Source organism: Heptranchias perlo, chromosome 27 (assembly GCF_035084215.1).
Source record: "Heptranchias perlo isolate sHepPer1 chromosome 27, sHepPer1.hap1, whole genome shotgun sequence".
Lineage (NCBI taxonomy): Eukaryota > Metazoa > Chordata > Chondrichthyes > Hexanchiformes > Hexanchidae > Heptranchias > Heptranchias perlo.
This window is the reverse complement of record NC_090351.1, coordinates 39878674-39898705: the sequence shown is the minus strand read 5'-3', so window position 1 is coordinate 39898705 and position 20032 is coordinate 39878674. Positions and strand designations below refer to the sequence as shown.

Below are 20032 nucleotides of genomic sequence, written 5' to 3'. Positions count from 1 at the left end.
ACAACCCCAGCCTATCCAATCTTTCCTCATGGCTAAAATTCTCCAATCCTGACAACATCCTTGTAAATCTCCTCTGTACCCTCTCTAGTGCAATCACATCTTTCCTGTAATGTGGTGACCAGAACTGTACACAGTACTCTAGCTGTGGCCTAACTAGTGTTTTATACAGTTCCAGCATAACCTCCCTGCTCTTATATTCTATGCCTTGGCTAATAAAGGAAAGTATCCCGTTTACCTTCTTAACCACCTTATCTACTTGTCCTGCTACCTTCAGGGATCTGTGGACATGCACTCCAAGATCCCTCACTTCCTCCACACCTCTCAGTATCCTCCCATTTATTGAGTATTCCCTTGCCTTGTTTGCCCTCCCCAAATGCATTACCTCACACTTCTCCAGATTGAACTCCATTTGCCACTTTTCTGCCCATCTGACCAGTCCATTGATATCTTCCTACAATCTACAGCTTTCCTCCTCACTATTAACCACACGGCCAATCTTTGTATCATCTGCAAATTTCTTACAATCAAGCCCCCTACATTTAAGTCCAAATCATTAATACACACCAGCTTTGTTGTTGCTCGATGGGTGCATATTGCGTAAATGGTAACCGAGCGGCAAATTAGGTCACACTAATTGGGTCATACTATTTACATATTCAACCAACACCACTAAAAGAGATTATCTGGTCATTATCTCATTGCTGTTTGTGGGATCTTGCTGTGCACAAATTGGCTGTCGCGTTTCCTACATTACAACAGTGACTACATTTCAGAAAGTACGTCATTGGCTGCGAAACGCTTTGGGAAGACCTGAGGCTGCGAAAGGGGTGATATCAATGCAAGTTCTTTCCTTACTTTCCTTCCCGTGCTGTAATTCCCCGGTTCTCTGTTATCATTAACCATTGCAGTGTTAGCGCAGACCATTCACAATCTGTACGCCCTGAACTTGCCACGGTGCAAAACTGGAGAGCGATGATTGATTGTGCAGTGGTAACATTAATAAACTTGCAGAATGGGTGTGTAATTGGCAAATGGATTTCAACATAGATAAATGTGTGTGGTACATTTTGGTCGGAAGAATAAGGGGGCCACGTACTCCTTGGATAGAAAGAGTCTAAATGGGGAAGAAGAACAAAGGGATCAGGGGTACAGATTCACAATTCACTTAAGGTCGCGACGCAGGTTAATAAGGCCATTTTTAAAAAAAAGCAAACTAAGCACTGAGGTTCATCTCTAGAGGGATAGAATTGAAAAGCAGAGACGTTATGTTAAACTTGTATAGAACCCTGGTTAGACCACACTTGGAGAATTGTGCACAATTCTGGTCTCCATGTTATAAAAAGGATATAGAGACACTGGAGAAGGTGCAAAAAAGATTCACAAGGATGATACCAGAACAGAGAGGATATCCTTATCAGGAAAGGTTGAACAGGCTGGGGCTCTTCTCTCTAGACGTAGAGAAAATGTTTCTGCTTGTGGTCACTAATAAATCCAATAAGGAATTCAGGGGTGACTTAATAGAGATCTTTAAAATTATGAAAGGGTTTGATAGGAAAGATCTAGAAACTTCTTTACCCAGAGTGGTGAGAATGTGGAACTTGCTACCCCAAGGAGTTTTTGAGGCGAATAGTATAAATGCATTTAAGGGGAAGCTGGATTAGTACATGAGGGAGAAAGGAATAGAAGGATATGCCAATAGGGCGAGATTAAGAGCTTCTCCTGAATTCCTTATTGGATTTATTAATGACTATCTTATATTTATGGCCCCGAGTTTTGGACTCCCCACAAGTATAAACATGTGGAGCATGAAGATAGACCAATTGGGCCAAACGGTCTATTTCTGAGCTACAGACTCTGTGTAACTACGGAGGGGGGCGGTTGGGATTGGGGCACTGTGCCTGAGCCTTACGACAGGAGTTTTGTTCAGCGTGGTGCATGCCTGAGCTGGGAGTGCTCGATACTATAACTGGTACCAGGGGCAGGCTCACCCATCATTGCGCTGAGCTCAAAAAAGGTCAGAGACCATCCTTGGTAAGATGTTGGTACGATCTCACTAAATCTGTGCAATATTCGGAGATTTGTGGTTATTCTCTAAAGCATGTAGTTTGGTTAAGCAGTGACTGAAACAAATTCTCCGTTTCATTCCGGTTTCCCAGATTCCGATGAAGATATCCCTCCTCCTCTGCCGGAGAGAACCCCTGAATCCTACGTCCTGCCGGAGAATCCTGGTAAGTGGATCACTGCTCTGCCCTGAGGAGCCAGGTCACAACTCAGCTGTGAGGGATTTCCAGGAAAGTTCTGGAATTATTGGAATTTAGTTAATTTGCCCCAAGCAAGAAACTGTCTCTCAACTCGTCCTCTCCACACACGGTAACTCCAGCAACAAAATAGATCAATAAAGTAGCTCCCCCTCCGCCATCACACAAACTCAACCTTCCAACCAGTGCCGCTCATCAGTCTCATTCAAAATAGAGGTCGATAGATTTCTAGATATTAAAGGCATCAAGGGATATGGGGATGGTGCAGGGAAATGGCGTTGAGGTGGAAGATCAGCCATGACCTTGTTGAATGGCGGAGCAGGCTCGAGGGGCCGGATGGCCGACTCCTGCTCCTATTTCTTATGTTCTTAAATGCTGGTGTTCTGCGGACTGGGAGCGGAGTTAATGGTTTTCCTGTTTTACTTTCCTCTGATACAGAGCCAGTGTGGGTCCCTGCAGCTTCTCTGAGAATTGGAACTTCTTCAGAATGGAGCGGCTCCACCGAACCGAGGACTTTCTTGGAAGTCGTTAACGTGAAGGCACGGAGTAAGGTATCGGACCTCGAGATACAGTCTCCCAGACCTGGACGATAGAGCAATGGGCTTGGGCGGGCAAGCTGGCCTTTTCCCATTGTCGTAGGGGGTAGGATTTGGTATGTGTCGGGCCCGTTTTTCCAGGTGTAAGACGGGAGCGTATGACATATTTAGCAATGGAATGTCCCAGCCCAATCTGGGCCAGCATTGGGGCCACAGCTAAATTCGTCAGGCCCAAATTTTTAGGCGTTTCAGGTGGCCGCCTAAAACAGGCATTAGGCCCCTTGCTTATGTAAATTAAGGGCCTAACTCCTGTTTAAGGATCCCTCTGAGAGCAGAGCAGGCACCTGTTAGCATCTGGTCTCATCAGCTCTGTCCAATTCAGGCCTCACTGGGTAATAGTCAGGAGAGAAGAGAAGGGGAGGGTGATCAGCCAGGAGTCATGGTCCATATCGGTACCAACGACATAGGTTGAAAAAAAGGGATGAGGTCCTGCAAGGTGAATTTAAGGAGTTAGGAGATAAATTAAAAAGCAGGACCTCAAAGGTAGTGATCTCAGGATTACTACCAGTGCCACGTGCTAGTGAGTATAGGAACAGGAGAATAGACCAGATGAATGCGTGGCTGCAGGGATGGTACAGGAGGGAGGGATTTAGATTCCTGGGACATTGGGGCCGGTTCTGGGGAAGGTGGGACCTGTACAAGTGGGACGGGTTACACCCGAGCGGGATGGGGACCAATGTCCTCGCGGGGGTGTTTGCTAGTGCTGTTGGGGAAGGTTTAAACTAGAATGGCAGGGGGATGGGAACCTGAGCAGGGAGACAGAGGAGGGGGAAACAAGGATAGAAACAAAAGACAGAAAGGGAAGAAGCAATAGTGGAAGGCAGAGAAAACAAGGGTGAGAAACAAACAGGGCCATAGTGCAAAATAAAACTAAGATGAGTAGCAATCTTAAAAAGACAAGTCTAAAGGCAGTGTGTGTTAATGCGTGGAGCATTCGCAATAAGCTAGATGAATTAACAGCGCAGATAGATATTAACGGTTATGATATAGTTGCGATTACGGAGACTGGCTGCAGGGTGACCAAGGATGGGAACTGAACATCCAGGGGTATTCAATATTTAGGAAGGACAGGCAAAAAGGGAAAGGAGGTGGGGTAGCATTATTAGTAAAGGAGGAAATCAATGCAATAGTGAGGAAGGATATTGGCTCGGAAAATCACGATGTGGAATCTGTATGGGTGGAGTTAAGAAACACCAAGGGGCAGAAAACGTCGGTGGGGGTTGTCTATAGGCCCCCAAACAGTAGTGGAGATGTAGGGGAGGGCATTAAACAGGAAATTAGAGACACATGCAAGAAGGGTACATGCAAGAAGGGTACAACTGCAATCATGGGTGACTTTAATCTACATAGAGATTGGTCAAACCAAATTAGTAATAATACTGTGGGGGAGGAATTCCTGGAGTGTGTACATGATGGATTTCTAGACCAATACGTTGAGGAACCAACTAGAGAACAGGCGATCCTAGACTGGGTATTGTGCAATGAGAAAGGATTAATTAACAATCTTGTGGTGCGGGGTCCCTTAGGGAAGAGCGACCATAACATGATAGAATTCCTCATTAAGATAGAGAGTGAAGTCGTTGAATCCGAAACTAGGCTCCTGAATCTAAATAAAGGAAATTACGAAAGTATGAGGTGCGAGTTGGCTATGATAGATTGGGGAACTTTACTAAAAGGGATGACGGTGAACAGGCAATGGCTAATATTTAAAGAACGTGTGCAGGAATTACAACAATTATTCATTCCTGTCTGGCGCAAAAATAAAACAGGAAAGGTGGCTCAACCGTGGCTTGCAAAACAAATTAGGGATAGTATTAGATCCAAAGAGGAGACACATTGCCAGAAAAAGCGGCAAGCCTGAGGATTGGGAGCAGTTTAGAATTCAGCATAGGAGAACAAAGAGATTGATTAAGAGGGGAAAAATAGAGTATGAGAGTAAACTAGCAGGGAACATAAAAACTGACTGTAAAAGCTTCTATAAATATGTCACGAGAAAAAAATTAGTGAAGACAAATGTAGGTCCCCTTACAGTCAGAAATGGAGGAAATTATAATGGGGAACAAAGAAATGGCAGAACAATTAAACACATACTTGGGTTCTGTGTTCACAAAGGAGGAGTCTATTATAAAGGATGTGATAACAGAACACTTGGAAAGCATTAATGGGATTGGACAAAGTCAGCATGGGTTTATGAAAGGGAAATCATGCTTAACAAATCTACTGGAGTTTTTTGAGGATGTAACTAGTAGAATAGATAGGGGAGAACCAGTGGATGTGGTGTATTTGGATTTTCAGAAGGCTTTTGATAAGGTCCCACACAAGAGGTTAGTGTGCAAAATCAAAGCACTTGGGATTGGGGGGAATATACTGGCATGGATTGAGAATTGGTTGACAGACAGGAAACAGGGAGTAGGAATAAACGAGTCTTTTTCTGGGTGGCAGGCAGTGACTAGTGGGGTAGCGCAGGGATCAGTGCTTGGGCCCCAGCTATTCCCAATATATATCAATGATTTGGATGAGGGAACCAAATGTAACATTTCCAAGTTTGCAGACGACACAAAGCTGGGGTGGAATGTGAGCTGTGAGGAGGATGCAAAGAGGCTCCAATGTGATTTAGACAAGTTGGGTGAGTGGGCAAGAACATGGCCCAGGGGCTATGTGGCCGGGTCCTGCTCCGACTTCTTGTGTTCTTTAGATTTGTGGTTGGGATCAGATCAGCCATGATCTTATTGAATGGCGGAGCAGGCTCGAGGGGCCGATTGGCCTACTCCTGCTCCAATTTCTTATGTTCTTATGTTCTTATGGCAGATGCAGTATAATGTGGATAAATGTGAGGTTATCCACTTTGGTTGTAAAAACAGAAAGACAGATTATTATCAGAATGGTGATAGATTGGGAAAAGGGGAGGAACAATGAGATCTGGGTGTCCTTGTACACCAGTCGCTGAAAGCGAGCATTCAGGTGCAGCAAGCAGTTAGGAAGGCGAATGGTATGTTGGCCTTCATTGCAAGAGGATTTGAGTACAGGAACAGGGATGTCTTACTGCAGTTGCACAGGGCCTTGGTGAGACCACATCTGGAGTATTGTGTGCAGTTTTGGTCTCCTTATCTGAGGAAGGATGTCCTTGCCATGGAGGGAGTGCAACGAAGGTTTACCAGACTGATTCCTGGGATGGCAGGACTGACGTATGAGGAGAGATGGGGTCGACTAGGCCTATATTCACTAGAGTTTAGAAGAATGAGAGGTGATCTCATTGAAACATATAAAATTCTAACAGGACTAGACAGACTAGATGCAGGGAGGCTGTTCCCGATGGCTGGGGAATCCATAACCAGGGGTCACAGTCTCAGGATATGGGGAATGTCATTTAGAACTGAGATGAGGAGAAATTTCTTCACTCAGAGGGTGGTGAACCTGTGGAATTCTCTACCACAGAAGGCAGTGGAGGCCAAGTCATTAGATGTATTCAAGAAGGAGATAGATATATTTCTTAATGCTAAAGGGATCAAGGGATATGGGGAAAAAGCGGGAACAGGGTACTGAGTTAGACGATCAGCCATGATCATTTTGAATGGCGGAGCAGGCCCGAATGGCCGAATGGCCTACTCTTGCTCCTATTTTCTATGTTTCTATGATTCTATGTTTCATCTGCCCTGGGAGTGTTTGATGGGACAGTGTAGAGGGAGCTTTACTCTGTATCTAACCCGTGCTGTACCTGTCCTGGGAGTGTTTGATGGGACAGTGTCGAGATAGCCCGCCCTCCTTTTTCTCATTTTCCATGCTGCTCCTCGGAGACATTGGGGTAGATTTTTTTTTTTTTACCAACTGCCCGTCATAGAAACCGCCCAATTTTCATTTCAAGCCAAAGTTTTCATTTCAGCTGCCACCGAACCTTCACCCTCCCCCCATCCCTGTCCCCAACTGTTTACTCCGGCCTAATCACCTTGGTGTCCTGTTTGACCATGTATAGAGGTTCATGCCCCATATCCTACCCATCACTGAAACCACCATCTTCAACCTGCACAGTGCGTCCCACCTTTGCCCCACCTCACCCCACTGTCCTGAAACCCCCTAACAATGCTTGCACTACTTCAGGACTCGGCCTCTCCAAACCTCTCCTCCCCGGCTCCAGCTTGTCCGAAACTCTAGGTACTTACACTAATTCCCGCTCACTCATCGCCCCGGACCTCGTGTGCCTGTCCTCCAATGTACTTCAAAATCCTTGTCCTTCTTTATCAATCCCTCCATTGTCTCACCCTCTCTACCTCTACAGCCCCCTCTTGACCTACCTGCCCGTCTGTCATCTCGAGGGCTCCTCCTGGCAAACCTGCAGCCCCCTCTCTAAACCCTTTCTCTATTCTGCTTCTCTTCCAGCCTTTGAGAGATACACTTTGTCCTGCTCCCCTCTTTTGACGCAACACCTTACTTTCTCCGTCTCAGCCTGCACCCGACCTCTCCTGCCCCGTCTGCCTGTAAGCTGCTAACTGTGCTGCGTCTGTAAAATTCCATTTATTTCACTCCATCGTTACCAAATCATTTATGCAAAATTTATAATTCATTGCATTGTATTTTTTTGCAGAGCTTAAAATTGAGAGCCTTTAGGAAGGGTGAGTAATGCAAGTCGTATGTGTTTTGAATATTTTAATGTTGTAGATAGTTGTCCAGCTCACTTTCTGCCTGATTTTGTTTCCAAACTATGAAAGTTATGAACTTACTGACTGTATTAATAACTATTAACCATGCCTGTAACTCCAGTAACTGTTAACCTTGCCTGTAACTCTAGTAACTATTAGCCAAGCCTGTAATTCTGATAACTATTAACCAGGCCTGTAACTGTAGTAACTATTAACCAGACCTGTAATTCTAATAACTATTAACCAGGCCTGTAACTGTAGTAACTATTAACCAGGCCTGTAATTCTAATAACTATTAACCAGGCCTGTAACTGTAGTAACTATTAACCAGGCCTGTAATTGTAGTAACTAGTAACCAGGCCTGTAGCTAGTAACAGTGTTAGTCACTCTGTGATATGTTTTTGAGAATCTATTTTGACTGTTTTTCACGGAGAGGATTTGGAAGTTAGAGTTACTTTTAATGTTGGATTCTTAAAAGTGCCGGGGTTTCAAACAAGTTTATTGGATCGAGCCAGGGGTGAGTGATAGTCAGAGAGCCAGTAGAGTCCGGTTTATAATAAAGGGGGCACCTTTTGGCTTCCCGGTACGCCTCACCTGCAGAGAGGCGTACCGGGAATCTGGGATACGCTGTGCGCAGTTTTCCGACGTTTGAACGGTGATGTAACGGTGTGCAACGTGCCTGAATTTCAGATGGGAGCCCCCAATGAGCAAAGCTCCTCCGGGAACACAGACAGAAAATGACAAGTAAAGTTGTCATTCTAAAGTCATTGTCAAGGGTTTGGATTGGCCGTGCCATGCTAGAAATGTTGGGGTAATCAGGTGATCCCTCACTCTCAGAAAAGGGGGGCAGTGAATCGGGGTTACAGTGTTGTAGCCCTAACTCTGACTGGCGCCCGCCTTGCAAGTGGCATTCTGCACTGCCCCTGGACAGTACAGCAGGTACATTCCCTAAGTTAGAAACTTTTATACTAGACACGGGCAACCTGCTTTCATTGGATGAGTGCAGCCCCAGCAACACTCGAGAAGCTCGACACCATCCAGGACAAAGCAGCCCGCTTGATTGGCACCCCATCCACCACCCTAAACATTCACTCCCTTCACCACCGGCGCACTGTGGCTGCAGTGTGTACCATCCACAGGATGCACTGCAGCAACTCGCCAAGGCTTCTTCGACAGCAGCTCCCAAACCCACGACCTCGACCACCTAGAAGGACAAGAGCAGCAGGCACGTGGGAACAACACCACCTGCACGTTCCCCTCCAAGTCACACACCATCCCGACTTGGAAATATATCGCCGTTCCTTCATCGTCGCTGGGTCAAAATCCTGGAACTCCCTTCCTAACAGCACTGTGGGAGAACCTTCACCACACGAACTGCAGCGGTTCAAGAAGGCGGCTCACCACCACCTTCTCAAGGGGCAATTAGGGATGGGCAATAAATGCCGGCCTCGCCAGCGATGCCAACATCCTGAGAATGAATTTTTTTTAAATAACGTGAGACGGTTTGGTACATGTCTTCCTGTTTTTCTGTCCGGTGAAATTGGGATTTCAGTCGTTTTGAATCTGTTTAGTGTCACTGCTCGTTGCTGCTCTCCCCCAGTATTAATACTTAGCTGATCTAATATTTTGGAGATGGAGAGTGTGATGGACGAGGCGGGACCTTACTGGAAGATCCGCTGATATCTAGAAAGACCCAGTGCTACAGGTTCATGTCGTTATTTTTCTTTTGCCAACTCACTCACAGACCTTTCCCCTCCTCTAGAAGGAAAGTGCGTCTCGTTATCGCTCCCAGGTCCTAGCGGTGAGTCTCATTTTCTCTCATTATGTCCGTCTCCACACATAAAAGTTGTCAGTGACCAATCACCATGTTTGAGACCCTCTCCGCCCTGTGAGTCTCTCACTGCCCCCCACCCCTGCAGGACGGCCCCTCGCTCTCCCCCACCCCCCACTGCGGGACGGTCCATCACTCCCCCCCCCTCCCCCACCCCCCACCAATGTGGGACGGTCCATCACTTCCCCCTCTAACCCTACCCCCCGCGGGACGGCCCCTCACTTTTTTCCCCACCCACACAACCCCACCGCAGGATGGTCCATCACTCCCTCAACCACGGGACGGCCCCTCACTCCCCCCGCGGAGAATTTTGGGAATGAAGACTTGTCTGTGTACACAGTGCATTGCGTACACCACGCTGTGCCCCGTACACCGTGCATTGTGTACACCACGCTGTGCCCCGTACACCGTGCATTGTGTACACCACGCTGTGCCCCGTACACAGTGCATTGCGTACACCACGCTGTGCCCCGTACACAGTGCATTGCGTACACCACGCTGTGCCCCGTACACAGTGCATTGCGTACACCACGCTGTGCCCCGTACACAGTGCATTGCGTACACCACGCTGTGCCCCGTACACAGTGCATTGCGTACACCACGCTGTGCCCCGTACACAGTGCATTGCGTACACCACGCTGTGCCCTGTACACAGTGCATTGTGTACACCACGCTGTGCCCCGTACACCGTGCATTGTGTACACCACGCTGTGCCCCGTACACCGTGCATTGCGTACACCACGCTGTGCCCCGTACACCGTGCATTGCGTACACCACGCTGTGCCCCGTACACCGTGCATTGCGTACACCACGCTGTGCCCCGTACACAGTGCATTGCGTACACCACGCTGTGCCCCGTACACAGTGCATTGCGTACACCACGCTGTGCCCCGTACACAGTGCATTGCGTACACCACGCTGTGCCCCGTACACAGTGCATTGCGTACACCACGCTGTGCCCCGTACACAGTGCATTGCGTACACCACGCTGTGCCCCGTACACAGTGCATTGCGTACACCACGCTGTGCCCCGTACACAGTGCATTGCGTACACCACGCTGTGCCCCGTACACAGTGCATTGCGTACACCACGCTGTGCCCCGTACACAGTGCATTGCGTACACCACGCTGTGCCCCGTACACAGTGCATTGCGTACACCACGCTGTGCCCCGTACACAGTGCATTGCGTACACCACGCTGTGCCCCGTACACAGTGCATTGCGTACACCACGCTGTGCCCCGTACACCGTGCATTGCGTACACCACGCTGTGCCCCGTACACCGTGCATTGCGTACACCACGCTGTGCCCCATACACCGTGCATTGCGTACACCACGCTGTGCCCCGTGCATTGCGTACACCACGCTGTGCCCCGTACACAGTGCATTGCGTACACCACGCTGTGCCCCGTACACAGTGCATTGCGTACACCACGCTGTGCCCCGTACACAGTGCATTGCGTACACCACGCTGTGCCCCGTACACAGTGCATTGCGTACACCACGCTGTGCCCATGCATTGTGTGTCCTGGTGATATCCCGCTTATGGCTTTATGCATCCTTATTTCTTAAGTGTGACCTTTCCTTAAATTTACCTGCAGGTTTGCCACCAGCCGCCTCTGTCCCACCTTCATCGTCTGAGAGTTTACCCGAGACCCAGAGACCATCAGCTGATCCCAACAAAGTCTTCTCGAGGAGCAAGGTAACACTGCGTTCCCTCTGATAGTGACCGTGTTTAATCCAGGTCTACAGAGTGGGGGCCTGGTGTCTGTACTGAGTTTTTGTGTATATATAAATCAGTTACAGCAAAGGATGTTTAACTGACTTTGTACTTTCTGAGCCCTTTGCTGAGATTCTTTTTTAGAAGTATTTTTTGCAGAAATAGTAAATGTTAACGAGCCGCACTTGGAAAAGTGGTTTTGGGGAACTGTTTTGAGGTTGCACAGGGTGAGAAAGCAGAAATTACTTTGAATTACATAAAATGTACAGCACAGAAACAGGCCATTCGGCCCAACTGGTCCATGCTGGTGTTTGTGCTCCACACGAGCCTCCTCCCTCCCTACTTCATCTCACCCTATCAGCATATCCTTCTATTCCTTTCTCCCTCATGTGTTTATCTAACTTCCCCTTAAATGCACCTGTGGTGTTCACCTCAACTACTCCTTGTGGTAGCGAGTTCCACATTCATAACTTAACCAAACGATCATTGTCCTGCCTGGGCACCTCGTGGTGTGACGGTGTCACACACTCACACTGCCACGCTCAGGAACTGCTTCCCGATCTGCCACCTCTGTGACTTTATTGGGCAGTGACTGATCTTAAACCATAATTTTTTTTTTTAAAACCAAAGGAATAAAGATGGAATTGTTGCTGGATTATTGTAGTGACTGGGAAACTCTCTCATTTGAAATCTGGTTTGGGAGTGTGGAGACACTGCAAAGTCTTCAATGCCAACAAGACTTACGTACAAAGCACTATAATCAGTGTATCGTTATCACCAGGGTCCGGTAGTTTAGTGGTTATGTTACTGGACGATCCCATCTTCCACCCTCCATAAACTTCAGCTCATCCAAAACTCTGCTGCCCCGTATCCTAACTCGCACCAAGTCCCGTTCACCCATCACCCCCCGTGCTCGCTGACCTACATCGGCTCCTGGTCCAGGAACACCTCGATATTAAAATTTTCATCCTTGTTTTCAAATCCCTGCATCGCCCTCGCCCCCCCTCCCTATCTCTGTAACCTCCCCCAGCCCTACAACCCTCCGAGATCTCGGCGCTCCTCCAATTCTGGCCTCTTGCGCATCCCCGATTTTCATCGCTCCACCATTGGCGGCCGTGCCTTCAGCTGCCTCGGCCCCACGCTCTGGAATTCCCTCCCTAAACCTCTCCGCCTCTCTCTTCTCCTTTTAAGATGCTCCTTTGACCAAGGCTGTCCTAATATCTCCTTATGTGGCTCGGTGTCAAATTTTGTTTGATAATCGCTCCTGTGAAGCACCTTGGGACGTTTCACTACGTTAAAGGCACTATATAAATGCAAGTTGTTGTTGTAGATTAGTAATCCAGAGAACATGAGTTCAAATCCCACCCTGGCAGTTTGATTTGGCAAATTTGGAAATAAACTAGTTCGTTAATGACCTGTAGGGAAGGAAACCTGCCGTCCTTACCCGGTCTGGGCCTATAGGTGACTCCAGTCCCACACCAACGTGGTTGACTCTTAACCGCCCACTGAAATGGCCCAGTTGAATTAAACCTTCAAGAAGAGGGCCCACCACCACCTTCTGAAGGGGCAACTAGGGACGGGCAATAAATGCCGGCCTCGCCAGCGACGCCCACATCCCGAGATTACTCGAGCTGCCGTGGTGGGACGTTCGCTGAATTATTAGTCCAGTAACAGACCCTCGCTGCCCTGCAGACCCTCGCTGCCCTGCCAGGACCTCCGGGGTAACCTGGGTTACCAAGCAGCAAAATCTGAGCAGGAGTAAGGTTGCCAACCCTCCAGGAATTGAAGATTAATCTCCAGGACACTGCTGGGAGCAAACTCATAAAGGCGTTTAAAAAAAAAATTCTATAAACTATTAATTATAAAAGTGTTGCAGTTGGAAAAGAAAATGCTGTTTGACTGACAGTCGAGAATCATCCAATCCGATAACAGAGACTGTTCGCTTTCCAATTGGCCATGGGAAGGCGGGGCACGATGGCGGACGTGTCAGCGAACCAATGGGGGGGGGGGGGGGTAGTTGGAGTCGGGGGGTCATGTGATGAAACCTCCAGGAATACGTCCGGTCAGAGTTGGCAACCCGAGCTAGCTCCTGCGAAACCTTTACCAACACAGCGTAGTTTGAAGGCACAGAAAGGAAGAAAACACAAGGAAACGCACTCTGACATAAGCACTGAAACCAAAACCACATTGAAACAGGTTGGCAGGCTGTGAAACAACAGCAGCGGAGAGATGTGGTCTTTAAAGTCCGCTGCAGTCTCCCCGTATGACTCGCTGAGCTGATAAGGCTCTGGTGCCCAGTCTGTGTTGATTTAGCTGATCCTGGTTTTCAGGATTGGAGGGGAGGGGGGGGGAGGGGGAGAACGAGCCAGGGTTCCTGCTCCAGTTCCGGTGGCCCCGTGCACGAGGTGTGAGCTTCTGGATAAAATCAGGCTCGGCTGTGACTCTCCCTCGCAGTTGGAAATCTGACCAACACTCGCTGTCTAGGGTGACGGAGGACGAGTCCGTCGTTCAGTGACGGTCACAATACCAGGACGGGGCTGGGGGGGGGGGGGATGGAAAGACAATAAAAATTATTTTTTTAAAAAGCAAAATACTGCGGATGCTGGAAATCTGAAACAAAAACCGAAAAGTTTGGAAACTCTCAGCGGGTCAGGCAGCATCTGTGGAGAGAGAGAAACAGTTAATGTTTCAGGTCGATGGCCTTTCACCAGATGTTAAAGATTAACCTCTAACATCTTCCAGTTCTGATAAAAGGTCATCGACCTGAAACGTTAACTCTGTTTCTCTCTCCACAGACGCCGTCTGACCTGCTCAGTGTTCCCAGCATTTTCGGTTTTTATTTTTAATAATAAAAATGTCCAGAACAGTAGAACCAGAGGACACGGCCTGTGCTTATAGGGGATAAATTCAAAACTAATCTACAGAAACAATATTTCAGTGAGCGAGTGGCCAATCTATGGAACAGGCTCCCTGGGGAGACGGTGGAAGCAGGAAGTGTTGATTCATTCAAATGTAAATTAGATTGATTTCTTTCAGAAAATAACATTTTAGGATCCAATATATGAGTAATTTGAGGCATGAGGTGTGATGAGTGTAACAGGCTTGGGAGGAACAGGTGACTTTGGACTGAGGGTTCCCAAAGCTCTCCCCCCCACTGGGGGTTTTCCTCACCTCATGTCTGGGTCTGTTGGAGACTAATCGATACAGAGATTGATTGATGTGATTAGTCAGCATCCATTATCGGTGTATCATGCGACTTCCAGGATGGTAGAAGGTGAACCAGATGGACCTTTGGTCTCTTCTCGTCCAGTGATTCCAATGCTCCTGACTGAAGACGGACGTTAACTATCCTGAGATTATCACTAAACACGGTGATTACTTCACCGATTTTAGAGAACCGCAGGAACCTGTGACTCGGAGCGAGCTTGTGTCGAGTGCTGAGCGTCACAGGCCGTTTCCAGAACAAACCGTCCGCTCGTTCTGTAAGAGAGGTCAGTCAGTCCACATATCCGGTCTAAGTCAGGACAGACGGTCTTTAGAGCTGAAGTGCCGATTGATTGACTTGTGATTCTCTACGGATGCTGCCTGACCTGCTGACTGTTTATAGAATCATAGAATCCTACAGCACAGGAGGAGGCCATTCGGCCCATCGTGCCTGTGCCGGCTCTTTGAAAGAGCTATCCGATTAGTCCCACTCCCCCGAAGCCCTGTAAATTTTCTCCCCTTCAAGTATTTATCCAATTCCCCTTTTGAAAGTTATTATTGAATCTGCTTCCACCGCCCTTTCAGGCAGCACATTCCAGATCGTAACAACTCGCTGTGTTTAAAAAAAAAAAAAATTTCCCCTCATCTCCCCACTGGTTCTTTTGCCGATCACCTTAATTCTGTGCCCTCTCGTCACCGACCCTCCCGCCGCTGAAACGGTTTCGCTTTTTGCATTTGCGTCTTTTGCTCTTCACTCGTTTTACAAGCTGCACAAGACGATCCGTTCGGTTCCAGCAGGTGGCGCTTTTACATAAGGAATGTGTTTCTCTCCCAGGAGCAGGAAGGAGGCCATTCAGCCCCTCAACCCTGCTCCCCCATTCAATTAGATCCTGGCTAATCTGTACCTCAACTCCATCTACCCGCCTTTGCTCCGTATCCCTGATACCCTCACCCAACAAAAACCTAGCGATCTCCGTCTTGAAAGCTCCAATTGACCCCCAGCCTTTTTGGGGAGAGAGAGTTCCAGATTTCCAATAACCTTTGTGTGGAAAAAGTGCTTCCTGATTTCACTCCTGAACGGCCTGGCTCTAATTTTAAGATTGTGCCCCCTTGTTCTTGATTTCCCCACCGGAGGAAATAGTTTCTCTCTCTCTCTCTCTCTCTCTCTCTACCCTATCGAATCCTTTCATCATTTTAAACACCTCGATCAGATCACCCCCTTATAAATTACCATCGGCATCATTAGCCAACAAAATACCTCTGTCCTCCATTTAACCTGCTAACCCTGTTAAAGAAGCAGACAGACCAACACTGTACCAACACTGTGAGCACTTGTATGGAAATACCAGTGATTTCGAGCACAAACTAAATTTCAGTTCTCGTTCCAGTGAAAGAATCTCTGGTTGTAGGCCGTTCCTTCACTTCCACAGGTCAGTTTTTCTAGCAGCTGCTGCTGCTGCTGTTGGTGGTGGTGGTGGGGGACGGTGATCGAAACAGTAATAGACCCGGAATCGTGCAAAACATCGCATCAGCCCTTTTAAAGGACCTGTTGGTGATTTTCTCTCTCTCTCTCTCTCTCTCTGTTTGCAGAGTATGAAAATTCTACGAAATATGAAGAAGAGTAAGTGGAATTATGTTCAGAATACAATTAATATTTGTGCCATTGACAAATAAAGTCATAGAATCATACAGCACAGGAGGAGGCCATTCGGCCCATCGTGCCTGTGCCGGCTCTTTGAAAGAGCTATCTAATTAGTCCCACTCCCCCCTGCTCTTTCCCCACAGCCCTGCACATTTTTCCTTTTCAAGAATATATCAAGGTGATAAAAGTTCCAACTGTGCAAGTCAGCAGGGACCGATGGCTCCTTGATAAAACATCAGACATGCTCACGTTAGGAGTGTTACTGTACACCTGAGCTGAGGGTTAATCGGAACCCATCCCTCTCACCAGTTCACTATCCATTCAATGTTCTATCTCGTTGGAAGGTCGGTGACTGCAGAGTCTGTGTCTGGCCTACGTTAGTCGTTCACACAGCAGGTGAGAGTCTATAATTCTGCACCTGTCAATAGGCCGTGGACAGCCCTGGCTCAGATGAGTCAGAAGGTCATGGGTTCAAACCCCGCACCAGGACTTGAGAAGATAATCTAGGCTGACAATCCCGTGTGGTACCAGGTGCTGCACTGTCAGAGGTGCCGTCTTTCAGATGAGACGTTAAACCGAGACCCTCTGCTTCCAATAGACATTAAAGATCCCATGGAGCTATTCACAGAAGAGCAGGTTTGCCCCAATGTCTCAGATTCCTCAACCCGTAACACAAAAAAACATTAACTGGTCAATATTGTTTGTGGGATCTTGCTGTGTGCAAACTGACTGACTGTTTCCTTTGCTTTGAACAACAATCGCTGCATTTCAACTTAATTCATTGTGTGAAAGGCTTTGTGTAAGTGTTTATCTTACTGTAAGTAGCAAGTTTAGCTTTTCAGTGTTTTAAACCAGAAATTCAAACTTGCCAGTAAAGAGACCAAATCACACAGTGAGCCAGTGGAACGTACATTAATGATTATGGTTAAATGCATCTTTACACATCTCTCTCTCTCTCTCTCTCTCTCTGCAGCCATAAGCAGCACCCCCGCACTGCCCAGTGCTCCAGAGACCGAACCAAGGGCAGAACACAATCGCTCCTTTCTAAACTTCGGTGAGTTTTTTTTAACCGTGAACTGAAGCTGGTACTTTGAGCCCCCCAGTCTGATCCGGTCATTACAGCAATCAGCTCTAACACCCCTGGTGCACACAGTCAAAACTGCAATTTAAGAACAATATGTTTCTGGGCTGTGCGGATGCCATTTGATTCCAGATATGGAAACCACTTTGAAAACCATTTACTGGTATTTAGAAATAAACATATTAAACAATTTAATTTTAAAACAATAATTGATTCTACTTGCAGAATCAGGGTTTACTTATTTATTCATGGGGATGTGGGCGTCGCTGGCGAGGCCGGCATTTATTGCCCATCCCCAGTCACCCCTTGAGAAGGTGGTGGTGAGCCGCCTTCTTGAACCGCTGCAGTCCGTGTGGTGACGGTTCTCCCACAGTGCTGTTAGGAAGGGAGTTCCAGGATTTTGACCCAGCGACAATGAAGGAACGGCCGATATATTTCCAAGTCGGGATGGTGTGTGATTTGGAGGGGAACGTGCAGGTGTTGTTGTTCCCATGCGCCTGCTGCCCTTGACCTTCTAGGTGGTAGAGGTCACAGGTTTGGGAGATGCTGTCGAAGAAGCCTTGGCGAGTTGCTGCAGTGCATCCTGTGGATGGTACACACTGCAGCCACAGTGCGCCGGTGGTGAAGGGAGTGAATATTGAATCCAGTGCAGGGGTGCCACTGGGACTCAGTATTGGGAGATGTGCATCATTTAGGGATGTTACAGCCTGGTGTTTATGCAGCACTCACTCATTCATTGCACCAGCAAAGTTCCCCTCCCCTGTGCAGCGTGAATCTTCCATTTTGCCCAGGGAGTTTGTTGAAGATTCGATTGTTCAAGTGGGTGAAATCAGTCTGAGCTTCCTCACTGAAAGCAACATAATCGGCCAGTCTTCCTGGAGAAAAAATTCTGAAGTGTTGAAATTTTGTTTTCATTCTTCTTTCTGTGCAGGAAGGACAGTTGTGCCTCAGGATGTAAAACACTGTACAGTGCGATCGCCAGTGACGTTAGACAGGACAGAAATTGAATAATACTGAATAACTCAACCAGAAACATGCAGGCAATGGATAGAGCCATTTCTGGAGAGCAGGGGATTGTGGGTATTGTAGCCGCCATTATTGACCGATTGGGGTATTGAACGACCAGTGGCAGGAGCGTGGGGGTGGAGTCAATGGACTGAGTGCTTTTCAGCATCTTTCTGCTCCACAACCCACCTCCAAAGTTATACCTGCTCCTCACTCCGCGGGACCCCTCACTACCTGTGACCTCTCAGCCCACCTCCAGCCTCACAGCAGGGACCAGCAGCAGGAGCAGGGAGAGTGGGACTATGACCAGTCGCACTGTGTGTCCACTAAAAGCGAAGGGCTTCGTGCGTTCCAGACTAGGTGATCAACAGGCAGGAGGTTTGCAGTCCTCGATTGCAGTGCCAGTGCTCTCTCCGCCCCTAGAGCTCCCTGTCAGAGCTGTCCTTCAAAGCCGATCGGTATTCCACGTTGACACTTTCATGTTTGCTGATTCATAAACTTCACCTTTCGTTCAGAAACAGCTGCACTGATGGTTTGTTGGTATGGAAGGGTGGGAGTTTACATCGGTGCTGTTCTCCTACAAACGCTGAACGCTCACTTAACCTCCTCGATGTGCTGGTTTAAAATAAGATAGGACGTCAGGTTCCACGTGAACGCTGACTGCATCCAGCTCCACCTCATCACTGCCTCTCTCAAACCCTCCACTTGCTCTGTGTGGTCGCACTGCTTGTCCGACATCCAGTCCTGGATGAGCCACAATTTCCTCCAATTAAATATTGGGAAGACCGAAGCCATTGTCTTCGCTCCCCGCCACAAACTCCGTTCCCTCGCCACCGACTTCATCCCTCTCCCTGGTCACTGTCTGAGGCTGAACCAGACCGTTCACAACCTTGCCGTCCTATTTGACCCTGACCTGAGCTTCTGACCACATATCCGCTCCATCATCAAGACCGCCTACTTCCACCTCTGTAACACGGCCGGTTCAGCCTCAGCTGATTGCTGCTGAAACCATCATTCATGCTTTTGTCACCTCTAAACTCGACTATTCCAATGCTCTCCTGACCAGCCTCCGTAAACTTGGGCTCATCCAAAACTCTGCTGCCCGTATCCTAACTCGCACCAAGTCCCGTTCACCCATCACCCCCTGTGCTCGCTGACCTACATTGGCTCCCGGTCCGGGAACGCCTCGATTTTAAAATTCTCATCCTTGTGTTCAAATCCCTCCGTGGCCCTCGCCCCTCCCTATCCCTGTAACCTCCTCCAGCCCTACAACCCTCCGAGATCTCCGCGCTCCTCCAATTCTGGCCTCTTGTGCATCCCCCACTCCCTTCACCCCGCCATTGGCGGCCGTGCCTTCAACCATTGGCGGCCCTAAGTTCTGGAATTACCCTCCCTAAACCCCTCTCTCCTCCTTTTACGATGCCTCTTAAAACCAACCTCTTTGACCAAGTTTTGCTCACCCGTCCCAGTATCTCCTTCTTTGGCTCGGTGTCAATTTTTGTCTGATTACGCTCCTGTGAAGCACCTTGGGACGTTTTACTACGGTAAAGGGGCTAATATAAATGCAAGTTGCTGCTGGAAGGTTTTGTATAATGAACACGGATTGTGTTCTCTAACTGTGCTGACATCAGCCAGAATCTTGTAAAGAGGTCAAAGCGACACAAATATACAAAAGAGGATAGGAAGAGACCAGACAGATACCCAGTCTGTCAAATCCCCATCAGTATTCAATTCCTCAAAAACAAAATACTGCAAATCTGAAATAAAAACCGAAAACGCTGGACGCACTCAGTAGGTCGGATGGCATCCGCGAAGAGAGAGAGAAAGAGTTAATGTTTCATATATTCACTTCCTGTTCATTTCTGTGCATGAAACACAGAACAATGTTGTACATCTTTAATCACGCCATGGGTTACAGAAAAAGTTCTTCTCTTATTCATTTTGGGGAACTTTCGCCTGGACACATGCAGTCCCATTCCCATTCCCTGCCCTCGTTTAAAGTCTGTACGGCCAGCTAGGTATGTTTTTGTTTCACCATTAACTGGGGGGGGGGAGTTTCGA

The 20032-nt window shown here is 48.0% G+C and overlaps 1 protein-coding gene across 2 annotated transcripts in view; it reads left to right on the top strand.

Moving 5' to 3' along the window:
• The window catches only part of LOC137344618 (tyrosine-protein phosphatase non-receptor type 22-like), a 93883-nt gene extending 73857 nt beyond the window's left edge, over positions 1–20026 (top strand). For both annotated transcript variants that reach the window (XM_068007731.1, XM_068007732.1), the window contains 8 exons: positions 2157–2228; positions 2697–2809; positions 7434–7461; positions 9251–9289; positions 10921–11021; positions 15834–15864; positions 16859–16939; positions 17898–20026. In XM_068007731.1, the coding sequence (XP_067863832.1) occupies positions 2157–2228; positions 2697–2809; positions 7434–7461; positions 9251–9289; positions 10921–11021; positions 15834–15864; positions 16859–16939; positions 17898–17977 (545 nt within the window). In that variant the 3' untranslated portion in view covers positions 17978–20026. The remainder of the gene's footprint in view (positions 1–2156; positions 2229–2696; positions 2810–7433; positions 7462–9250; positions 9290–10920; positions 11022–15833; positions 15865–16858; positions 16940–17897) is intronic.
• The last annotated feature ends 6 nt before the right edge of the window (positions 20027–20032 follow it).